The following is a 19,318-nucleotide window of genomic DNA, read 5'->3' on the forward strand; positions in this document are numbered from 1 at the left end:
TGTATGATTGAGAGAGCCTGGCAAAGCAAGCTCTCTCTCTCTGCCTTCCTCCACAAGGAGAAGAATCAGCCAATTGAGAAAACAGAGGCTTTACTCTGTAGCTCCTGTGTGATTAAGCAAGCCTGGCAAAGCAAGCTGTAATGCAGAATGAAGTAAGAAGGAAGCAGACAACAGTCAGTTGCTCAGGGACCTGATAGGAGGTCTCCAGGGGCCTGATTCAGCCCCCAGGCCAAATGTTTGACACCCCTAGTCTAGATCAAAGTTTGAGTCCAGCGGCACCTTTAAGACCAACGAAGTTTTATTCAGGGTATGAGCGTTCATGTAAATAATGAACTAAAAATGAAGGTGAAATAATTGGGTTTTCCAAGTATCTGGAAACACTGAGCACATGTTTTTCAATATTAAAGGAATCTGGCATTAAGCAGCCAGCATCCACCATATGGTCTTTCAGGAATCTCGACACAAAGACTTGAAGTAATCCTTTGCCAAACTGTTGAAAAAGTGACCTGTATTCTTGCCTGGCCCATGATTTTTAAGAAATCAGGTGATACCACATCATTACTGCTGGCTCTTAAGACTTGTTTTTAAAGACAAAAATGTTCTGTCTGATGCATAACGTCATCTGCCCTCAAGAGGTGAAGACAATTGCAGGCTCTTATAAACAAAGACAAGTTCTCACAGTTCCTCTGTTACAGTGTACTGAGATGCGTGGCCAGGAAATAATCAACAAAAGTTGAGTTTTTATACACACCTACTTCACTGGTTCATTATAACACGCATACTGCACTAATCAACCCACCATCGAGCCAACATGGTGCCTTGTTAAACAATTAAAAAGCCAGATGACAAGATACAACAAGCAACTGCATTAACAGCAAGAACTAAATAAAAATCACACTAATAGCTACCTGTTTATGCAAAGGCCTTCACAAAAAAAGAAAAAAAATTACAACACCCCAGTAAGAACAATGACCCCTAAAGAGGAAGCTCCTCTTAGAGTGTACACAGTGAAAGTAACCTTATTCTTTGCTACAAAGTGCCACCTTTCTTATTTTGGACAGCAGTATCTGAAGCAGAGTTTCCTTCGAACACCCTAAGGACAGCATTAAGGATGAGGTGCTCCTTCAGACACACTGCAGCTACAAAACCGCATATGGCAGCATCATGTCAGTATATTAAGAGCAATGAAGCAGAGAAATCAGAATACTCTCCTGCCATCTAACTCAAACCAGTGAAGTAAACCCAAACCTGGGGGCGGGGGGGAAAGAGACACTCAAAAAACCCAAGAACCTCTTATTTACAAAGATTTTTCAATTTAAGTTCTGTTTAAAAGAATGCCTAACCTACAAATTTATCACTCTTTTTTAAAAAAACCAACAAAACAAGAGAAATGCCTCTGTAGAACAGCCCTACTACAAATGTAGGCAACAAAACTGGATGGTTACTTGAAATATATGTGAGATTCAACTTTTCTTCCATTTCAACCAGGCCTGTATAGCCAGGAAATGTTCGGGGCAGGGCACTGGGAAAAGTGATGGGCTCCCCCAGAATAAACAAACAAACCATCACCACCACCTTATGCATGGCCCCTAACTTCAGCCTATTAAAAAAAAAAAAACTAAAGCAAGGACCCAAGAGCCAGTAAAACTCCACATCCCACCTAGGAGAAATCTGGCGATCTTGCTCCGCTTTTTCTTTTGGAAAGGAAAGGTCCCCTGTGCAAGCACCAGTCGTTTCTGACTCTGGGGTGACGTTGTTTTCACAGTGTTTTCACGGCAGACTTTTTACAGGGTGGTTTGCCACTGACTTCCCCAGTCATCTACACTTTCCCCCCCAGCAAGCTTTTTTTGCCACTGTGTGACACAGACTGTTGGACTGGATGGGCCATTGGCCTGATCTAACATGGCTACTCTTATGTTCTTACTCATTTGACCGACCTCAGAAGGATGGAACGCTGAGTCAACCTCGAGCCAGATACCTGAAAACCCAGCTTCCACCAGGGATTGAACTCAGGTTGTGAGCAGAGCTTAGGACTGCAGTACTGCAGCTTTAACACTCTGCACCATGGGGCTCTGTATTTTCTTTTGAGATCCCCTTTTTCTTCCCTGCACACAGTCCAAGCTCAAGAGGGCAGGCTGAGGCAGCTCTGGTGACTCTGGGGCCCTGCCCAGTGACTCTTCTTATCCTCCATCAAGCGATGGTGAGTTTTGGGGCTGGCCCAGCTCTCCGCAGTGCGTTGCAGGCTTCACTGCTTCTCCCACACCACCCCTGGTCTTCCTCCCTTCATGATGGGAAGTCAAGGGGCCTTGGGGGTAAGTCAGGGGGCCGGGGCATATGGGCTTTCTGATTCTCATTGCCAAGTCACAGAAGCCAAAATAAAGCAAGAATCTGCTGTCAGAGTTTGTCCCCCCGCCCCACCCCACCCCCCATTCCACCTGAGTTCTAGAAACCCTGTAGGGCTTTCAAGGAAGGGACATTTAAAGTTATTTACAATTGCATGCCTCTGGGTAGCAACCCTAAACTTCCTTGGTGGTCTCTCATCCAAATACTAACCAGGGCTGACCTCGCTTAGCTTCCCAAATCTGCTGAGATTGGGCTAGCCTGAGTATCAGTGCCAGATGTGCAACACTTCAAATTGGTGTCCACAGCCCTAAACAACTATCTTTAGCCACACATATCTAAAGGTGCAATGTGAAGTTCTGATTTAGTCTTATTTTCTCCTTGGCTCATCTACATTTCAGTTCCAAGTATCTAACATGCAACTTCAGATTCTGATTTTTCAGGCCACTGTAATCTTCCTAGAGTCACTGTCCACAGCACATAGGCCTCCTAATTTTACTAAGTTACTTCAGAGCCTCCTTCTTGCCAGAACTGCCTGCCTCCTCCCTCCTTTTCCTCAGGCCTCATTCTCTACCTACCTGGTCTTTTCCTGTGGGCCCTTGATCCCAGATTATCTTCAGTATCTCCCACTTCCCCTTCTCTCACAGAAGCTAGACAGCAATCAGTTTAGTTTCCTGAACAAGTTAATATTCTGTGCTACTACATCACCTCAGCTTATTGCAACAGATTTGCTATAACAAATACAACAGTATTACTCATCAACTCTTTTGAGTGTAACTGAACAAGACAGGTCTTAAATATAAAGACAAAGCATTTTTCTTAAGAAAAAATTCAAATGCTCACCTATGACAGATCCCCAGGCGATGGAGCTTTAAGGAAAAATATCACAAGAGTCCTGATAACGGACAAACTAGCAACATTGCTAATACGCAAAGAATATTTTTTTTCTTATTTGGCAGTTTTACATTTCTTCATCCAAGAAAATGGGGAAAAAATTCTCAAGACAGCAAAGCAGAAATACCTTTCTTGTAAAGCCACATCTTCTAACAATAATGTACACCCTGAATGCAATTACTGCATATAGCTAGTAATGTTAGCCACAATGATTTTGTGTGCAACTTTTAAAAATTATATACATTAGGTAATTTGATCTTAAATTCAGCATAAACATGCCATGATGTGACATCTTTGCAAAGGCTGCAACTAGCACACCACATGCAATGTGTGCCTGAAGGTCTTCTCTAAAGAAAAGCTACATGTTACTCTTGGCAAAAGGCTTCTGCTCAAAATGGCATCCACTACAGCAAACTCTCACTGACTCTCCCCACATTTAGTCACATTTCTCTATGATATGGTATCACATGGTGCAATTCCTGCCACATTCCATATCACCTGACTGCGGCTAAAGGGGCATGGAAATTATGGCACCACACAGGGAAAATTATGGGAACAGGAAGAAGCGTGATACAGGGATAATGTTTTAAGCAGTAGCCAAATAGGAAAATGCAACCTCATTATTAACTTTTTCAACATTACAAGGTAGATGTAGGTCAGGGAAAAAATGTTACTCTTACCTTGGACAAAGGAATCAGGAAGTCCAGTTTGTATGAAAGAATGACTCTGGTCAGCAGCACCACAAATACAACATAGGCAGAATTTTCAAAGTCTGTTAACTGGACCTAAGCATTGGGGGAAGGGGGGAAACCAACAAATATAAACCAACAGTGCGCTAACCTCACACAAAGCAGCTATATAGCAATTTTATAATCTGAAAAAAAGATCTGCAGACACAGGGTCTAAAGCAGATGATCTATTGTCTTGGATAGAGACGAGACTAAAAGCAAATTTAAGGTTTGTTCATTTCTTCATTATGGGAGAAAGTACTGACTAAATCGCAAGTTCAGTTCAGAATTAGCACCAAACCACAGTTAAACTACCGTCAGTGTGATTGTCTGAAGGGAGGCCACTCTACTTATGAGGGCTAGTGTAGGTCTACCAAACCAGGGTCACTCCACTTATGAGGGCTAGTTCAGGTCTGCCAAACCAGGAACTTGTTAAGTTATTAACCATAGACTTAATTACAATTGTATGATGTATGAGCACAAACATCTGGGCTTACTCCTGACTTTCCTCCACCAATGCCCTCCCAGGCTACAATGAAATCAATACATTGAAGCAAATGACTATTTGTCTGTAAACTCAATCCTAGTTTCATCACAAGGTAACTGAAGGAGATCCTATACTGGAGGCCTGCTCTGTAAATTCATGGTAGGTATTGTCATGCCCTAAAAATGCAAGGTGCTTTGAACGCACCAGGAAATTCCTGTGATTCTGACAGGTGTTCTCAGGAAAGTGAGCCATAAAATGCACCAAAAGGTCAAAGAGCAGAGATGAGTCTCCACAGAGAGATAAGCATTTACTCTACCTGCCAGGAAGGGAAGAATGGATAGCTTACCTTCCAATGTGGGAGTTCCCTAAATCTGGACTGGTTAAGAGGCTCCCCACCAGAAATAGGCAGGGATAGTTATAAGGTTGGTAACATCTGTGAGTCTTTGTTCAAATGTTGGAAGTTGGATTCCCCTGCATGGAGCAAAGGGGGGGGGGGGTTTCAAGTTCAGTGTTCCCTCTAAGATGACTTAGCTTGAGCTAGCTCACAGATTTTTAGCCTCCAACTACCACATTTTTGTCTTAGCTCAGGAAGGATGACCCCAGAGCACAATAATTCATGCAGTAGCTCACAACTTTAATGCCAGTAGCTTACAAAGTAGAATTTTTGTTCACAAGACTCTGCAGCTTAGAGGGAACATTGGCCAGGATGTGCATCTGTTCTACAGGCATCGGGGTGTGTGTGTGTGTGTGTGTGTTGGAGGTAGACTTCTGTATTGTTAAGTTCAGCACATTGTTATATTTCCTGCTCTTTTCATTAGATCTGTAACCTATAGGCATAATAGATTATTTTCTGTCTTGTGCTCTAGCTTAATATATAGCAATGAAGTCTTTTTTAAGAGAGCAGACTGTGATTCAACTCCTCTTAGTGTGTCTTAGGCACCTGCTCACGCTCAGAAACTCACAGAGGAACAGATGAAATAGTTGGGAAACTCGGTCCTCTGCACAGCTTCAGAGCCAAGTTGTTATTGCTTTTAAAAACATTATTTTTGAGATTAGTATATACATAAAGGATAAAGTGAAATCACAATAAAGAGAGCACTTGCTCATAATTTCAAGATGCCCCAATATGCTTTTAGCCAAGCTGCAAAACAGGACATGGATTTGACAGAAAGTGAAACAACTGCATTGCAATATATGGCAAAACTACTAGTTTTGGATGGAGCTGAACTATTCACTATTATTAAAACCCAAGGCAGGTAATTTTAGGCAACAAATGATAGGCATAAGTGGAAATCATGAATACTTGAGCTTTTAGGCCTACTGCAAGCTTTTCAACCCAGATATTTTGAAATGGGGATTCTGATGAACATGCTCACTACTCACCTCCATTGGTCTGAACTCAACTCTCCATCCAATATCTGAATTTGGAGGTGGGGGCTTAAATCTCATAGTCTGCCAGTTTGTTGACTGAATATTCTGCAAAAAAATAATAATAATAAATGTTATATACTTGATTGTAATTTCTACCTGCTAGTCAGAACAGGAAATTAAATGGCTCCCAATAACCTGAAGCAACGGATCTTTTAAAACTCAAGATAACAAAGCAATAAGCTATCAAAATGGGTGCACAGAAACCCCTGTAGTATATGTGGAGGAACTTCAGACTTCAATAAATTGATATTATTCAGATATTTCATGAATAATATTCCAAGCACAGATTGGGAGATAAACGAACATTAAAAATACAAAGTAGTAAAAGGAATAAGCCTTTATATATAATGTTATTCTGGTTGAATATGTATTTTGAAAATAGGAGACCCTTTCATCAGATTATCTCTAAGGGAAGGGGGGGGAGAAGAAAGAGCACAGGCTTTTTTGCGTATTTTGTGTGTTCTTAGATACCATTTCTTTACAAAGTTTAATGTAGCCAGCAGTCTACCAAGGAAGTCTACAACAGGAATGCAGACGTAACTATAACATTAATATGCAACCTTCTACTAGGAACTCTGGTTTCACTTTGAATAATTATCTATGTGTTTTGTTTTGGTTGCGCTTTGAACTTCTACTGACAGCGTTTTGAAATTAAAGCCAGAAATTTCCACTCCCTTAAACAGATAATCAATCACAGTTTTACCCATATGCTGCTGTAAATAACTGGTACATTTGACAATAGCTGAATGTTTGGATTGTCTTTTACTGCACCACCCTCAAGTTATCCACACTGCACTGAACATAAATACGCAAGCAATTTAAAGTAAGTAAATTGGATTAGGATACAACCTCAAAATGATCAGATTCATTTGCATCATCCAGATGAATTTTCTCTTCAAATAAAGTCAATGGATCTCGAATAAATAAGTGAGCAATATGCTGTGCCAAAAGATGGTCTATGCCTATAAAACCAATAAATTTGGAATATAAGCCAATATTAAAAGAAAGAGCAAGCCTACCAAATACTATGATAAAGCACAAGCAGCCGCAGAAGCAAATACTTATTTGTGTGCAGTTATCTCAGCAAACATGTCTGGAGAAGAAGTAAAACACCTGCCACAAAAAACATGAAATGGAATATTTTGGAACAAAAAGGAAAACATCTCTCTTGACTGGTGCAGCTATTCTCTACCAGAGAATATATTTTATTCAGTATTTCCAATTGGTAGTAAGCTGCTTTACATTGAATCAGACCCTTGGGTCAGCACTGTCTACTCATACAGGCAGCAGGGTCTCAGGTAGAGGTCTTTCACATCACCCAACATTTTATCCTTTTTGATTTACTGGACATGTCAGGGATTGAACCTGGAACTTTCTGCATACCAAGCAGATCCCCCAACCACTGAAAAGAGACCCTCACTACAATTTTTTGTCCTATAGGCAGCAGCCTATTCAAAAAGTGAATTGCTACATAAAGCAATAAAGCAATTATCATGAGGTTGATCAAGTGAAGTCACTACTGTAGGAAATTTGGATCCTATTAAAATTAGGTGGATTTGACAGATCACACCCAAAAAGTTCCTCATGGAGAGGACTGACAAGTGGAGGATCCCGGGACTCTGTCCTGGGACCTGTGTAGTTAAAACATCTTTATAAATGACTTGGATGATGGAATAGAGGGGATGCTAATTTGCAGATGATACTAAATTGGGAGTGGTAGCAAATACAGTAGAAGATAGATTCATGATACAGGATGATCCTAACAGACTAGAAAACAGGGCTAAAACAAAATGAATTTCAACAGAGAAGTGTAAAGTTCTGCAGCTAGGTAGAAGAAATTTAAATGCATAGTTATATGATGGGGGAGACTTGTTTTGGCAGCAGTATTTGTGAGAAGGATCTAGGGATCTTAGTAGACCATATACTGGACATGAGTCAGCAGTGTGATGCAGTAGCTAAGAAGGAAAAAGTGATTTTGGACTGCCTCAATAGAAATATATAGTGTCCAGATCATGTGAGAGATGGTATTGCTTCACTCTGCTCACTTGGGGTATTGTGTTCAGTTTTGGGCATGCATTTTAAGAAGAATGTTGACAAGCTGGAACATGTCCAGAGGAGGCCATCTAAGATGGTGAGGGGGATGAAAACCAAGTCCTATGAGGAAAGGTTGAAGGAGCTGGCTATGTTGAGCCTGGAGAGGAGATAACTGAGAAGTGATAAGATAGCCATCTTGTATCTGAAGGGCTGTCATATAAAGGATGGAGCAATATTGTTTTCTGACCCCAGGTCAGACCCGAAACAATGGACTGAAATTAAATCAAAAGAGTTTTTGGCTTAACATTAAGAACTCTTGACAGTTAAGAGTGGTTCCTCAGTGGAACAGGCTTCCATGGGAGGTTGTGGGCTCTCCTCCTTTGGAGATTTTTAAGTGCAGGTTAGATGGCCATCTGACAGCAATGCAGATTCTGTGAATTTAGGAAGATCATGAGAGGGAAAGCAAGAAAGGATAAACTAGTACTCGGCTCTTGTGGCTCATTCTTACATGGCCAGGACAATGCTAATTGCCACTTTAGGTTCAGGAAGGAACTTTCTCCAGGCCAGACTGGCCAGGGATCCTGGAGGTTTTTTGCCTACCTCCGGGCATAAAGAAGGGGTTACTGGGGGGGGAGGTAGTTGTAGATTCCTGTGTTGTGGAAGGGGCTGAACTAGATTATCCTTGAGGTCTCTTCCAGCTCTGTGTTCCTATGCTTCAAGGAAAAGTCCTATCAGGGAAGAAACCAAGTCAATCAAACACACAGCATCACTATCACAAGTGTTCAAATACTTACCTTCATTGACTAAGTGGTCATAGATTTCTTTATCTATTGTCAAATCAATGTCATTGTACTTTTCACCACACTCAGAGAGGTAACTATCTATGGAATCATATCTGGATTTATTGATTCTGTAACGGTTGTTCTTCAGTGGCTATGCAATTTAAGAAGAAAAACAGTGCTTACAAAACGTACTGTACAACAGGAACTATTAATCATGAATAGTTATGCATCTTTTCAATTAAAAGCTATAAATGTGATTTCAGTAGTAGTTTCTAAGCATATGTAATTGGTTCGTATTCCAGGTATTACCTAAAAACAAACTAGAAAAATTATATAAAGAACATAAATGTAATGATCTTAACTGTGTTAATATGATTCCATGCAAGTATTTTTGTTCTACATTTAATTTACCACAGAACACACTTTACAAAAGGTTTATGTCAAGGATAAATTTTGAAAATTCACTAATTCTCTCCAGGCCAGTTTGGCCAGGGATTCTGGAGGTTTTATTGCCATCTTTTGGCAATGAAGCAGGGGTCACTGGGTATGTGTGTGTGTGTGGGAGAAGATATCTGTGAATTTCCTGCATTGTGCAGGAGGTTGGACTAGATGACCCTGGAGGCTCCTTCCAACTCTATGATCTAACTGCTCCTTAAGCATAATAAGTGACCCACAACCTTATCTGTAATGGTACAGAAACTGATTCCTAGGATTAAGAATGTGTAAGTTACTATTTTCTATGCAACACCATGTGTCACACACAGGGTAGAGATTTTGTGCAGGCAGATTCAGTGTTGCCTTTATTTAAGCCACAACACATATTCAGAATTTTGTTACAGATGTCTACAGAACACATAGTTTAGATTTACTATGAAAGAGGAGAAGCAAATACTGGGCACAAGATCCCAACAGACAAAATACATTCTTAAAAGTTCTAACTCGTAGCTTGTGGGAAGAAAGCCTGAAAACATCTAGATAGCATTTTCAGCAGCGCAGAAGTTAGCTGGACATTCTGACAATAGGTTTTGACATCCATAATTGAGTCACCGCAAAACAGAATCATCTTTCATGCTCCACTTTGATTTAACAAGTGTCTTAACCCTAATTTTCATTGCTTTCCTATCCTTTCATTCCTCTAAATTCAAACTCCTTGCTAAGCACTGAAATGTCTCAAAGCTGAAAGCCAAGTTAGGCAAACCAAGTTACATATTTGATTTTCTCAGCTTTATTCTGGGCTTCTTTAACATACTACACACACAAAAAAAGCAGTTAGTGGGCTTCCATCCTGAATGTGCAATGAGCAAATTGACCCAATTGCTATATTAAAATAAATCAGACGGAATATCTGATTCAATACTGATTTTAACAAAGCACTGAGAAGTTCTGCAAACTAAGTGAATTCTTAATGTGTCAACTTTACAACTAAGGATGAACTGCGAACTGCTATGCAGACTTTTGACACCAGGAGTTAGTGCATGCATACCTCTAATCCCCTCTCCTCTCGTGTCCTATCGTCTACCGATGCAGATATTACTCCCCAACGGCAATCAATATCAGTCACATAGCTTCTGTAGAATGGAGCAGCAGCACTTAGAGCCATCTGAAACAGATGAGTGCCGGAAATGAAACAGTAAGTTTTCACCATGCCATTATATAAATCCAAAGTTGCATGAAGGAAAAAAAATAGCAATGAAGTCTGTATAAAGTCACCACCACCAAACTATTTCTTACCAAAACTACTGTTTCTCAAACTGGGATCCTGCGATATGCCCTCCCTCAAGATAGGACTGCGAGGCTCACGTAAAGGCAACAAGAGATGCCCTTCTTGTGCCCACCAAGTTAATATGAAAATAGAGTCCTTTCCATTTTCTAGGAATGGTGCAGAGATTTTTTTAATCTCAGAAGTTCCGAGATCTGCTGCGGCCCACAGCTGTTTAATATGGGGGAGGCAAACGTTTTGGTCCAAGCACTGTGTGTGTGAAAGGTTTTATTTGTGAAAGCCAAGTCCCAGTGGTGCAGGCAGCACCTCAGAAATTTGACTTGGACTTAGCTGTACAGGTCTGGAAGTTGAGGGCAAGAATATGCCATGTCCACTGCCTTCTCCTGCACTGCTGGCCCCGACAATGCTACCTGTGCTTGCGTGGAGAATCTGGAATGGAATGTCAGGCAAAATGGGTTGTTGTGCCACTTTTGTCACAGTTGCTGTGGGCTGCCCACCCAAATCCTCATTCTTGAATATCCCAGAGCAATAGCCAGAAATTGTGCTGACTGACTAGTTAACCTAGACATTCTGATTTGCTGAGTGGTACTAGGGCAATATTAGGTCTAACAGCCTCCATAGTTACCTCAAGAATCAAGTTACGTTGCTTTTTAACCCTATATTCCAAAGCAAAACACTTCAGTATAGGGAAAAAAACTGCATGCAAAGATAATAGCAGCCAATGGTGGTTTTCAGCTGAATAACGGAAGCTCAGGATGTAACACTGGTCTTTTTCTGTTTTTATTGTTTAGCTGGTCATCATCATCATCTTCTTCTTCCCCACCACCAAGTTACAGCTGACCTATGGTGACCCCTAGAGTTTTCAAGGCAAGAGACATTCAGAGGTGGTTGCCATTGCCTGCCTCCAAGTCACGACTTTGGTATTCCTTGGTGGTCTCCCTTCCAAATACTGACAAGGGCCAACACTGCTTAGCTTTCAAGAACTGATAAAGATTGAGCTAGCCTGAGCTTTACCCTTTACCTAGAAGTTATTACCTAGTTAATTCCCCTTAGGGAAGCATTTCCCAATGTGCCTCTTGCATATACCTTTCCAGCAACATGCTTCCCAAAGGGGAATATCTAGAAATTACTGCTTCTAGGTCTTTACCTAGAAGTTATTAACCAATCAGGAAGTTTCTTGAGGTCCTCAGTACAAAATTACTTCCTATCAAGGAGCAAGACTGATGACAATTTGGACCAGGGCCCTTTAAAGCTGTGGTCCTAGAGAATCATCTCCCTCCCTAACCTTGTACACTACACACAAGCACTTCTCTCAAATACTGTTAAAACACAGCTGATAAGGGTTTCACTGTATGGATATGAAGATGTACTAATGCTCTTTAGTAGAGGCAATTTGTTGCTAAGATATCCATCTGCATTACAGGCCACTTTTAATTCTCTCTCCCCGCCTATCTATGCCTAAATTGGCACATGCTCTCCCACTCTTCGTGAACCAGTTGCTAAGAAAAAATATTGCCAAATACAGTGCCATAATTAATCTCAGTAACCATGTCTTCATTCTATGCAGCAAGTCAACTGAACAATAGTTTACATACACTATTTTAATGCAAATTCATGTCAGGAAGGAAATACTTTCACTTACTCTATTCCTATTATTTTTTTTAAAAAAAGAGAAAAAAATCACTTCTGTACTTGTAATGCCAAGTATTTGCTTAAAATTTGGTAAGCAAAAATTTAAATCTGTTTTAGGGCCAAGGTAATCTGGACTTTCTATCTTTACAAAATACTTCCCACACAGTATTATATTATTGACTATTTTATGCTGGTGCCTTCACAGTACATACATATGCATATGTACAATAAAAGGTATGCCCCCCCTGCACCGTGCATATTACAGAAATCCCATCTCCCCCACCACAGCTGAGCTGGCATGGTCAGACCCAACCACTCACCACAGGGCCTGGTTGTGGTGGGGTCTGGGAGCTGCTCAGAGCCCCGAGAGGTTCTTGGTGTGCAATGCGTCTACGGCCAGGCCCCAAGTGGCACCCAGAGTGTGCTGCTCCTGCAGCTGGGCCTGGAGCAGTTCCTGGTATCAGCTGCCACTGTGGCTGGACTCCAGGCCTCCACAGCAGCTGCCACCAGGCTCCAACACAACTCCGGCTACTACAAAAGCCAACTAAATGTGCTGTCTGCATGTGCACAAACAATGCTTTTTAATTTAATATTCTTTAGCTTACTTCGGGGGAAATTAAACATTTCAGATTTTCCTGCAATGTTAAGGGGGGGGCCTGTTCCCCCAAATTTGCAGAACAATCTGTTTAGCATCTATGTGGCCCCAATCCACAGATTTAGCTATCCGTAGATGGGGGCCATGCATTGCTAACAGTACATAGATACTGGGATAAAACTATATTACTCACCACAATGGGGCAGATGGTAGCTAGCTGATCATAAAGATATCTTGCTTCAGAAATACTGCAAGCCTGGAATGTTACCTGTAAAAGAACATTAAACCATCAAGGCTGACAAAAACCACAGTGTTAAAAACTGCCCTTCTAAGTACTGACTTTGCAAAAATGAAGTTTACTGGAACTATTACCCAACCAAAGCATTTCCCAAAAACAATTAGCACAACCTGGCCTGCCATGCTGCTGGGAAGGTATAATGTAAGAGGCAAACTGGGAAACACTTCCCTAAGGGGAATTAAAACATTCCCCTTCCCCCAGACTTAGCTCCCAACCAATTCAGTGCTCAGATTAACCTCAGTGGTACTAGTCACCAGGATGCAAAAATGGCTAAGGAAGCATAGTCTTCTGGCTTATTCACACCCTCTCTCACTGTTATGTCCCCCCTAGCCCCAGTTTGTCACTAAACTGAGTATCCTCCAAAAGTGAAGAAATGCAGACATTGCAAGCCCTCCTCTTTCCCATTCCTAAGGCCCTTAGACTCACATAGTTTGTACATCACCCTAATTGTGGTTTGCACTAACCATTATTTGAGCTTCCAAGTATACAGGCAAAATCATGGTTTAGAACTACGTGTGCGCTCAGCACACTTTTCCCCTAATGTGCAAAGATCTTCAGAGGTGGAAGAATGGTTGTAACTATGGTCTGTCAATTCTGACATCATGCCAAACCGGGATTCCTTAACTAAGATTCGGTGTGTGATATCTGAACTGAGCCACTCTGGAAATGAAAGGATGAGGGCCAGCTTTAGCATGATAATGAAATCAAGGGAAAACAAGCCAGCATGCACACATTCAATATACAAGTAATAAAATTATTAAGATTTATGGGATGAGAGAACAGAGGACAAACCTAAATCTTCCCATGATTTTAGGCTCTTGAGCAGTGGTGGCCAAACTTGCTTAATGTAAGAGCCACACAGAAAAAATGTCAAATGTCTGAGAGCCGCAAGACAGGAAGAACGGAATGCAAATATAAGGGGGGAAAGTGGAAAGTAAGCAACTTTAAATGAATTCTCCAAGCTGCTGGCTGGCTTGGCTTGGATAAGTGATTTAAAGAGAGAAATGCCTTCTCCAAGTCAGCTGATGGGAGCTTCAAGAGCCACACAATATGTCTGAAAGAGCCACATGTGGCTCCCGATCCACAGTTTGGCCACCCTTGATCTAGAGTAAATTGCTCTTCTGTTTATGAATATCTAAAATTCTTGGCACAGTGAGACTCTTTATGTTTATTTTTACATTAATGTGGGTACATATGTGTTTGTTATAATATTGCCATAGTTTATCAGTTTTAAAGTAAAGGGGGGAATCAAGAGAGAACTCCGCCCGCGGAGCCTAATGGACCCGGAACGGTTTCAAATGGCCCTGCGGGATCCCTGGCCGCCTGATGATTCCCTTGATGACCTGGTAGAGGCCTGGCAAAACCGGCTATCCAGGGCAATCAACGAGATCGCACCTCGACGTCCTCTACGCCCTCGTGTGAGGCTGGCGCCATGGTACACCTTGGAGTTACGCCAGCTGAAACATGGGCTCAGACGACTAGAGAGGCAGTGGCGGCATACTCGTGACGAGAACATCCTATAGATCGTTTATGAGGTCTTATGAGATGGCAGTCAAGGCCGCGAAGAAAGCTTACTTTGCGGCCAGGACTGCGTCTGCAAATTCACACCCAGCTCAATTGTTTAGAATAATTGGAAGTCTTACTACACTGCCTTAAGGCAGACCAAATGTGAGGGAATTAGAGATAGGCTGTGAGGCTTTTGCGAAATATTTTGCAGATAAAATCACGTTGCTCCGCCAGGACCTGCCTATCACATTGCACACAGTACAGGAACTTGAGGCTCCGTGCCTGTCTTCCGATTTCGTTCTGGACCGCTTCAACCTGCTCAGCCTGGAGGAAGTTGACGGAATTCTCTCTTCTGTACACCCAACAACTTGTGATTTGGACCCTTGCCCCTCTTGGCTGATTAAATCTTGCCGAAGGGAGCTTAGATGTCCTTTACGGGACATCATAAATATATCCCTTTCTGAGGGGCATTCTCCAACACCCTTGAAAGAGGCTTTGGTCCATCCCCTCCTGAAAAAAAGTACAGCAGACCTGGCCAAATTGGCAATTACCGACCGGTCTCTAATTTACCGTTTCTTGGTAAAATTATTGAGGGGGCAGTGGCGTTGCAGTGTTTTCTGGATGACGCTTCCATCCTAGACCCTTGCCAGTCCGGCTTTTGCCCAGGTCATGGGACGGAGACAGTGCTGGTCGCCTTGGTAGATGACTTCCAGCGACATCTGGACCGAGGCGGCGTGGTGGTGCTGATATTATTAGATCTGTCGGCCGCATTCGATACGGTCGATCATCAGCTACTGACCCACCGCCTCACCGACATAGGGGTTGGGGGGCTAGCCCTACAATGGCTTTCCTCCTTTTTCAAGGGTCAGGGACAAAGGGTGGCAATCGGGGGTGAGCTGTCCCAGAGGCACACACTTAATTGTGGGGTGCTGCAGGGAGCAGTTCTCTCCCCGATGCTATTTAATATCTATATGCGCCCCCTTGCCCAGATTGCCCGGAGGTATGGGCTTGGGTGTCACCAATATGCAGATGACACCCAGCTCTATCTGCTAATGGATGGCCGGCCTGACTGCGTTCCAGGGAATTTGGACCTGGCATTGCAGACCGTGGCAACTTGGCTTACGCTGAGTGGGCTGAAGCTGAACCCGACGAAGACAGAGGTCCTTTGCGTGGGTCGCGGCGCCGTGGGGAGGGAAATACCTCTCCCAGTTTTTGACAGTGTGCCTCTGAAAGCAGCACACTGGGTCAAGAGCTTGGGAGTCCTATTGGAGCCTTCATTATCAATGGAGGCCCAGATAGCAGCCACTGCCAAGTCGGCGTTTTTCCACCTGAAGCGGGCAAAGCAGTTGGCTCCATTCCTGGAGCGCCGGGACCTAGCAACAGTGATCCATGCAACAGTCACCTCAAGATTGGATTACTGTAATGCCCTCTACATGGGGCTGCCTCTGTGCCGAACCCGGAGGTTGCAGCTGGTGCAGAACGCGGCGGCTAGGCTGATATTATGGCTCCCGAAGTGGGAGCACATACAGCCGGGGCTACGCGAACTGCACTGGTTGCCAGTTACCTACCGGGTTCGTTACAAAGTGCTGGTTATTACCTTTAAAGCCCTATAGGGCCGAGGACCTGCCTACCTGAGGGACCGTCTCTCCCCATACGAACCCCAGAGAGCACTGAGGTCAGCAGGGAAGAACCAGCTGACTATCCCTGGACCAAAGGAGGCCAAACTTCAAAACACCCGTATACGGGCCTTCTCCATCGCAGCTCCACACCTATGGAACCAGCTCCCGGAAGAAGTGCGAGCCCTGCGGTGCCTTGACCAGTTCCGCAGGACTTGCAAGACCACCCTTTTCAGGATGGCCTTTGCTGGCTGAGAGACCGCTGTTGGGTGACTTTCGCTACTATCATCTATAAATGGAATTAGCACCTGGAAATCTGTATAGTACTTGGTTAACTCGAATGTTTTAAAGCTAATGCGATTTTAAACTCTATAATTTTATGAAAATGTTGTTAGCCGCCCTGTTGTTAGCCCGCTTCGGCGGGATATAAATCAAATTTTATTATTATTAAAAGTTCATTGTCAGATCTTGCTGAGACTGAAGTTAAAATGATACACAAAAATGCTACCAAAAAAAGTTAGCAAGAATCTCTATTTCAGCGAATTTACCTGAAGGCAGCAATTGCCCATTCCAAATCCCATGGCATCCATATACACATGATCAGGCTTGGCTGCTCTTGCCGCTTCACCGTCATCACTAGGGAATGTTTCTATGAATGGTGATGGAGTATTCTTGTCCCTAAATACTAGATGTGAAAAGTTAACAAGACATTAACATGCTTTTACTAAATGTATTTTCCCACTCTTTGGAAGCAAATAGTTTGTACACTTACTTGGTACGTTTATCACTACTTTTTCTCCTCTTCTGTGCCGAATGTTTCTTGTTAAGGTACTGAAACAGAATGGAAGCCTTCTGAAACACTCTCTCAACAGAAAACATCCAGACGCATTCCAAAGTGCTTAAAGTTTAAAACAGTAAATTTTAATAGTTTAAAATAGTGAAATAGTTTTAGGAACTTCCAATATATCCACCTTCCTACTCCACATTTGTATTCCTTCTTCATTCAAGGAATTTATCCAAAGCATCAAAATGATGCTGATATAAGCACTGCTAAGTGCATATGAAATTTTAACATAATCAAGATACCTGCTTAAAGCTGTACATTGACTGGCATCCTAATGAGCTGCAGGATGTCAGGAAAAGGTGGCAACTGATGATGGTGGTAATAATTTACTATGGCTCCCCCAAATGCTCCTGCTTATTCTTATGAATGGGATGGTCAAAACGCACACAACTCAACTGGACAAATGAAATAATTACAAAAATCAAGTGATTGTGCAATCTATGCACAATTTAAGCATGGGAACACGTGGGGGACAGCCAGCGGACAGCGTGCGTCTCTGATCAGGCTTTACCTGACACAGAAAAGTGGTATTCTTGAGAACATGCCACCAAGCTGTTAATTTCTGCATATATTACTGAGAAATTTTCAAGTGCTCACAAAGTTTGCGGATGGCACAAAATTAATCAGGATGGTGAAAACCAAGACTGACAATGAAGAGGATCTCCACAAATTAGGTGAGGGCGTGACAATGTAGCAATTCAGTGTTGGAAAGTGTAAGGTGATGCATACTGGGACAAAAAAACTCCAGCTTCAAGTAGGCTCGTGGGATTTGAACTTGCTAAGAGTGACAGAGAAAAAGATCTTGGGGTTGTACTGGATAACTCGATGAAAGTGTCAATCTGGTGTGCTGCAGCAGTGAAAAAGGCAAACTTCTATGTCAGAGATTATTTGGAAAGAGACTGAACATAAAACAGCTGAAATTCTAACAGCTGATATTCTCCCTGTATAGATCTATGGATCTATGCAGTCTTATTTGAAATATTGTCTGCAGTTCTGATCATTGTATTTCAAAAAGGACATTACAGAGTCAGAAAAAAAAAGTTAAGGTGGCAACCAAGATGATTAAGGAGTTGGAGCACCTTCCATCTGAGGAAAGTCTGAAGAATCTGGGATGTTTCATTTTAGAAAAGAAACTAATGTTGTGATTGAGGTTATTATGCACAGGATAAAGTGAGTGAAAAGAATTTCTTCTTCTTCTCCCAAAAGAGTAGTCTAGAGAGCAGTCAATGAAGCTGATGGGCATACATTCTGGACACAGTGGGTGATTAAACTGTATTATTCTCTGTCAGAGGAGATTAGGCAGATTCACGGAGGGTAGGTCTATCACTGGCTATTAGAAATCATGACTAAAGGGAAACCACCACCCCCTTCACTAAATTTCTGAATCCCAGAGACAGCAGGCAACATCGGGGCAGGCCTTAGACTCTAGGACCCGTTCTTGGTCTTTCAGAGGAACTGGCTGGCTATGGTGTGAGGCAGGATGCTGAACTAGATGGACCACTGGCTTGATCCAGCAAGGCTCTTATTGCGTTCATACACTTGAAACCTGAGGGTGCTTATGAGTAGAAGCATGCATCATTAGTTCACCTAATTTCAAAAACACAATTTAGTTGGATGAGTTTTCTATCTCACAAATAGGGAAGCAGAACAGCACTACTAGCCTGCAGACAAAAAAAGCCATTTCTCATTTCAAATCAAACTTACCTAAATCTGGGATGTTTGTTAATGGCTTCATCTGGGAAGAAGAGAGACTTAGATGCTCCCATCTCAACAGGTGTTGGGTAGCACTCTGGTATCGTAAATCCTGGACATCCTAATCTACAGGTTTCAAATGCAGTGTGTTACTTTTAAATATCTTCATTTATCAACTCAGACTATGGCAAGAATAAAACCTTGTTTTAATTAGGCTTAAAACTGTTAGAAATGTTAAAATAAAAAACAGAGGCTAGTAAGGAAGAATTGTTTAGAGCCACTTCACGCATAAGAACAAGTTTATTTATTTCCAAAATCTATAGCGTGCCTTTCTGCCCAATCAGGATGACCAAGGTGGCTAAATTCCCAAATTAGCTTAAGGACCTAGATATGAAATTTTGGGTTCCCCAAACCATGTCACTTTTCCAGTTCAGAAACAATGCATTTGAAGCAGATCCTGTTGCAATTTGAGATTAAACACATCTCTTATAAGTGAGCAAGCTGAAGTTTAAGTTATTTTTCAACCAAACTAACTAAACAAAACAAGATATAAAACTCAATTTTGATTTTATGTTGTTTTATCCTTCAAGATGCTGTTTATACAACAGGTATTTAGTCACTTCAGTTCTAAAGGTGTACGGAGCTGCTCAATACCAGCATCAGTTGGGAATACTTTTAGAGAACACGTTTTCTACATAAACACAAACCAAGGGGTTGGA

The 19,318-nt window shown here is 42.1% G+C and overlaps 1 protein-coding gene across 1 annotated transcript in view; it reads right to left on the reverse strand.

The window, feature by feature from the left end:
- GCLC (glutamate-cysteine ligase catalytic subunit) overlaps positions 1–19,318 on the reverse strand; it is a 40,862-nt gene that overhangs the window by 5,805 nt on the left and 15,739 nt on the right. The window contains exons 4-12 of the mRNA XM_060235095.1: positions 18,612–18,725; positions 16,836–16,894; positions 16,612–16,748; positions 12,837–12,911; positions 10,180–10,296; positions 8,709–8,847; positions 6,730–6,842; positions 5,833–5,925; positions 3,915–4,019 (exon numbers count right to left, since the gene is read on the reverse strand). Of these exons, the coding sequence (XP_060091078.1) occupies positions 3,915–4,019; positions 5,833–5,925; positions 6,730–6,842; positions 8,709–8,847; positions 10,180–10,296; positions 12,837–12,911; positions 16,612–16,748; positions 16,836–16,894; positions 18,612–18,725 (952 nt within the window). The remainder of the gene's footprint in view (positions 1–3,914; positions 4,020–5,832; positions 5,926–6,729; positions 6,843–8,708; positions 8,848–10,179; positions 10,297–12,836; positions 12,912–16,611; positions 16,749–16,835; positions 16,895–18,611; positions 18,726–19,318) is intronic.

This window comes from Heteronotia binoei, chromosome 1, assembly GCF_032191835.1.
Source record: "Heteronotia binoei isolate CCM8104 ecotype False Entrance Well chromosome 1, APGP_CSIRO_Hbin_v1, whole genome shotgun sequence".
Lineage (NCBI taxonomy): Eukaryota > Metazoa > Chordata > Lepidosauria > Squamata > Gekkonidae > Heteronotia > Heteronotia binoei.